Consider the following 4,881-nt stretch of genomic DNA (forward strand, 5'->3'; position numbering starts at 1 on the left):
TTTCCACCACAATCTTGGCGACGAGGATGGGATGGACGCGTGATCTGGACTCTGACTGACGGTGATTCCTCCCTGAGGGTGAGAAACTGCCGTCCCGACGAGACCCAGATTGCCGATCCATTCCAGTTCAAGAAAAGAAACGACGAACACGCGGTGAGAGATCAAAATTATTTTCAAGGCAGACAGAGTCATGCCAAAAGGGTTTTTAGGCCTATTTCACAACGAGTGTGTTGTAGACAGACGTGTCTGGGTCACCTGTAGTATTTTCTCAAGTTGCATATCCTGTGTCTCCTGAAAATTCACAGGCCAACTTTGGATAAATGCAGTAGACTGAGTGACCAGAGAAAGCAACGGTCACTGACTTGCCTTTGTTATGCATGTGGTATTTCTCCGTTTGTATGCACCTTCATAGAGAATCAATTGGAACAGTTGGAATTGCAACTGAGGGAAAAGGAGAAGAACGATGCAGTAATGTGTAAATAACTGTATGAAGCATCGCGAAAAAGCACCAACACACATGTTTGGAAGTGTTCCACAACACGCCATCAAAAACCAGTTGTCTTGGTTCACCTTGAACCAAGAGGTTTACAACTGTATACAATTTAACAAAACAATAAGGAAACTTTCAACCTTGACTATCAAGCTCGAGTGGCCCACCGCTTAGAGCAGACGTCCCGAGACTTTGTCATTTTGTTCGACACGGTTCGAATCCAGGTTGTGGCGATCTTTCATTAAAATATATTTTAATCTATATTTTCTTAAATGACGTTCTTAAGTGGCTGTGATGCACAATGACCGTCCGAACAGAATCCCCCCTTTTGTCCAAATGAGTCGGTGGTGGAAAGCTGCAGCCTCGCGAAAAAGTATCGATACACATGTTTGGGAGTGTTGAACGATACGCCACCAAAACCAGTTGTCTTGGTTCCCTCTAAACCAAACGGCGTAGCGCGTTCGTCTTGTAACGTTTTGTCATTTTGCTCGCGGGGGATCGAATCCAGGTTGCGGCGATCTTTTAATAAATTTATTTTCTTCAATGTATTTCTTCATACGTGGCAGTGACGTAGTGCTCACTTATACGATCGTAATCGCTGCAATGGATATGTGATGACTTTTGAACATTTTCAGCAATATGTTTGCGAAGGTGTGACGAATCAGGTGACTGAGGCAGACAACATCTGCCGCTGTAGGGGGGAAACAAACACGCACGCGTAGACAAACCAGTAGGTTCAAAAACCAGTAGGCACGTAACACCGGTGTGGATGAGTGGACTAAGCCCGACGTCAGAATAACAAGTGGCGTTGTTGGATCTCAGCGTGTTCAGGTACGTCTATTTAAAGATAAGTCTACCCGGTCCCGATCTGTGTTATCTCTACATAAGTACAATACATGTGCGCATACAAGTGCATAACCTGTTTACGAGCAGCTTCCATAAACATGCTGCGGGGAAGATGAGCGTCATTCGGGCAACGATGAAACTATTAAATTCCGATGCAATGGTCCTGCCCTTCGTCACGGTTGTGTGCTAGAAGTTGTGTAGGGATATTTTGACGGCTGTAGTTGTTGGTGCATTTGGATTTTATTTTTGGTTGTACTTGTTGAGAGTCATTCCATTCCATTGATTTTAAAACTCCGCAGGCAGTGACACACAGTCAACATGTAGGCTACACGGCAAAATTCTTCATTTTCCGGTACAACAAGTTGATTCAACTCTTACAGAGGATTATTCAGTGTCAAGATCAGATTCATTTGCGACACTCGGTAGAATTAAATCAACTCTGTGATCGGTTTGAAATGTAACTGTCCAGTGTCACACTTCTTGGTGTTTGGTTTAACTCTACGTACTGTGGCGCATGTAACAGTGAGGGAGAGCCGGGATCCGCAAGGTCGGCGGTTCAAATCCCGGCTCCTACATGTCCTATGTTGAGGTGTCCCTGAGCAAGACACCTTACCCCTAATTGCTCCCCGGGTTAAAATGGATAAACGCCTCAGCTAAATGACATGTAATGTATTTAACACTGGGCAGATCTATTTCTAAAACGTATTCCGAGTTAACTTGTTAACACTTTGTTGAGTGTTTATTTAACACTGACAAGATTGCCCAGTGAGCACATGGGACGATCTACAGAGTAAATTAAACTCTCTGAAATTGGCTCTGTGGGCAGACACTTAGAGAAACGCCGTCGGTGCCTGGTTCTTTTTTCACAACCGCATCCAGCACACGCAGCAACCTGCGGTCACGTGTGAGACAACAACCATTGAGAAGCTGGTTGCAGCACACCAGCATCCTGCGCTTTGTGTGGAGCCGCACTGCTTTACTGCGTTTCCTACTTTTGTGAATGAAAAGGGATGCAAATTGATTCGTCGTGTGACGTGGATGTTTTTGGCTGATGGTCCACTAGACTTTTGTTTACGGCAGTGTGGTACGGACGCGGAGGCGTCAGCATATAGAATCATTTGAAATACTGTATGATTGTGTTTCTGACGAGGAAATCTTTTCTCCAACAGGAATTGCTATCCGAACATGAATGGTACGTTTTTGACAATATAAAACTATTTAGTATTGAACTTTTAGGGACCCGTTAGCTCACTTTGTACGTTTGTCCTGACAGGGTTCACCGTGATGCTGCTGTTTGCTGCTCAGGGCTTTCCAGTAACAGCAAGTCAAGGCATGTCTTCTGTTGTTTGCACCACTCATGATAAAAACAAAAAACAAGTTTATGAGATATTTAACAGATACTGTATTTTACAGGCGGAAACAAATCTGCACAGCTCTTTTTCTGCAGTATTCCAGGATGTGGCTCTAATGTGACCCACGTGTTTTGCAACGACGAGTCGCTCCTCAGTGATGGTCCCATCCCGAACTGTACCGGGCCTCCACCCCCCAATACTGTCTGCCAGCACAAGGGCTTCGCATTCGCCTCCACCGATTCTGATGCTGGCTGTGATTTTGAAGGGAAAGACGGTCTTATTGAGTCGGGGAAATGTACAGGTGCTTACATGTGCTTTCCAAAGGATGACATATATTATGGTCGTCTCTCAGTCATTCCCCCTACGTGCAAAGTTAGACATTTTCTGCTGCTGTCCGCTTTGTTGTTGCTTCATCACTGCAGCTCGGCGTGTTATTTGTTAATAATTTTGCATTGGAGGGACGTTCTTTTACTCCACATTGGTAAACTTTTACAACCAAATAGTGGTCGTTTAATGTCTCTGTGGACACCTTTTGCTTACTTTTGGTGCATTTTTCACAAGATGCAACACAAAACAACCTTGATTAGATTCTGGGATTTAATTTATTCCTATTGAAATGTATCTGTCTGATATATATTGACGATCATTTAGAATTTCACATAATTTAATATATTTTCTGTTGTCCGACTGATGCAATTCTGTCTTGTATACATAAAGTGACATTTCTCTTGTTTCCTCTACTAGACAACAGAAGCATCTGTGCTTCTCTTCACCGTGGTGAGTTCTTGTGCAGATACACTTTACCGCTTTATCATGTTGCCAACGGATTTTATTGACCTCAACAGGATTTCATCGTCCATCGCTGACCACTGCCTTTCCTCTAGTCAACGCTACATCACAAGTCCCCACAAGGGGGCGTTATGGATTCATTGTTGGAGTTGTAATTTGTAAGTCCTGAAATCTACTTATGATGACGCTTAGGTCAAGTTTCTTTTGCTTTGCATGCAGCTGTCAATCTTTCTCTCGCCATTCATTTCACCTCTGCCTGCCATGATAAGTTATTGGTTGTCTTTTTGCTACTAATCCAACCAACTTTTGCTCTTCAGTCCTCTGCACATGGTTTAAATGTTTGTCTTTCAAATCCCAACAATAAGGTGAGATCAAAATTGTATGGTGTTGCAGTTCAGTATCTTAAATATGCATCTCTTGGTTCAGCAGGTCTGCTGATCGTAGGAATAGCAGGAAGAGTCTTTTATAGACGCTCACAGCAGGATTCAGCAAGGTAGTGTTTTATTGTTATTCACAATGTTCCTTTATTCATATGTTTACCTGTTGTTCACATTACCAACAAGTCCTCATGTTTAATAGTAACGCTGCCGACCGTGACTGAACCGCTGAGACAGATGGAAGGTCCCGAAGGAATCAGTGATAGGTTAGTACCTATTAAAATGAAGCAAATAAAAACAACAATATGTAAAGATTTAAAGATACTCTTTCTACATCCTTTAGTGATACTGCTGGATTGGAAGATGGCGGTTCTACTTCCCACCAGGAGAGTGGAGTTTAAACAACTGCAGCTTCATCATCTTTGCTGTATTTTTCTCATTTTTTTCTCAAGATATCTCATGGGGTTGTTTTTTAAAAAAATGTAGCACAAACATCCATGAACTGATTAGGTTTTTGTGGTTAAAGGTCAACGTGAAATCAGCCCCATTATTACAAACACAATATCTCAGGAACACCTTAAGAGAGTTTCTGGACTGCAGGATGAAGTCATAGGGTTTTTGCAATCAAAAGGTCACTGTGAAAAATGTTTATTTAATCTTTATCCTTATTTAAGGCCACGAGTCGCATCAATAAACTTATACAGATAATTTTGCAAACACGTCCAGTAGAATAACATGATGAAGTAATGACATTTTGGACAGACCCTGGTGAAGAATGTTTATGCGGTAGTTTTTCCTATTTTTGAAATCAACATGACATCTGTTTTAGAAGTGTTCCTTTTAGTGCAAGCCTCCCCCACTTCCTGTATATTATCATTACTATTATATTATGTACAATAAACTCAGATGCAAATTAAAAGTTGTTGTTTTTTTAAACTTCTGATACATTTTGGAGAGATAAAGAGATTTACAAAACACATAAGACTCCCGTTCAGGCCTGCAGGGGGCAGGTGGAAGTCGCATGCTC

At 42.1% G+C, this 4,881-nt stretch overlaps 1 protein-coding gene across 4 annotated transcripts; it reads left to right on the forward strand.

Moving 5' to 3' along the window:
* Positions 1-22: 22 nt before the first annotated feature.
* Positions 23-4,773, forward strand: LOC120831293 (uncharacterized). 4 transcript variants are annotated; one of them, XR_013451986.1, is made up of 9 exons: positions 23-153; positions 2,506-2,528; positions 2,610-2,666; positions 2,750-2,989; positions 3,433-3,465; positions 3,534-3,635; positions 3,904-3,970; positions 4,057-4,120; positions 4,198-4,773. XR_013451986.1 is itself a non-coding variant. In XM_078086756.1 (9 exons), the coding sequence occupies exons 2-8, from the start codon at positions 2,522-2,524 to the stop codon at positions 4,076-4,078; spliced, it is 528 nt and encodes a 175-aa protein (XP_077942882.1). In that variant the 5' UTR covers positions 1,130-1,321; positions 2,506-2,521; the 3' UTR covers positions 4,079-4,120; positions 4,198-4,773. The 4 variants fall into 4 exon arrangements, 3 of the variants coding, with proteins under 3 accessions (XP_077942882.1, XP_077942883.1, XP_077942884.1); XM_078086756.1 differs by lacking the exon at positions 23-153 and adding an exon at positions 1,130-1,321; XM_078086757.1 differs by lacking the exon at positions 23-153 and adding an exon at positions 1,130-1,321 and having other exon boundaries at positions 3,907-3,970.
* The last annotated feature ends 108 nt before the right edge of the window (positions 4,774-4,881 follow it).

This window comes from Gasterosteus aculeatus, chromosome 13 (genome assembly GCF_964276395.1).
Source record: "Gasterosteus aculeatus chromosome 13, fGasAcu3.hap1.1, whole genome shotgun sequence".
In the NCBI taxonomy this organism is placed as follows: Eukaryota; Metazoa; Chordata; class Actinopteri; order Perciformes; family Gasterosteidae; genus Gasterosteus; species Gasterosteus aculeatus.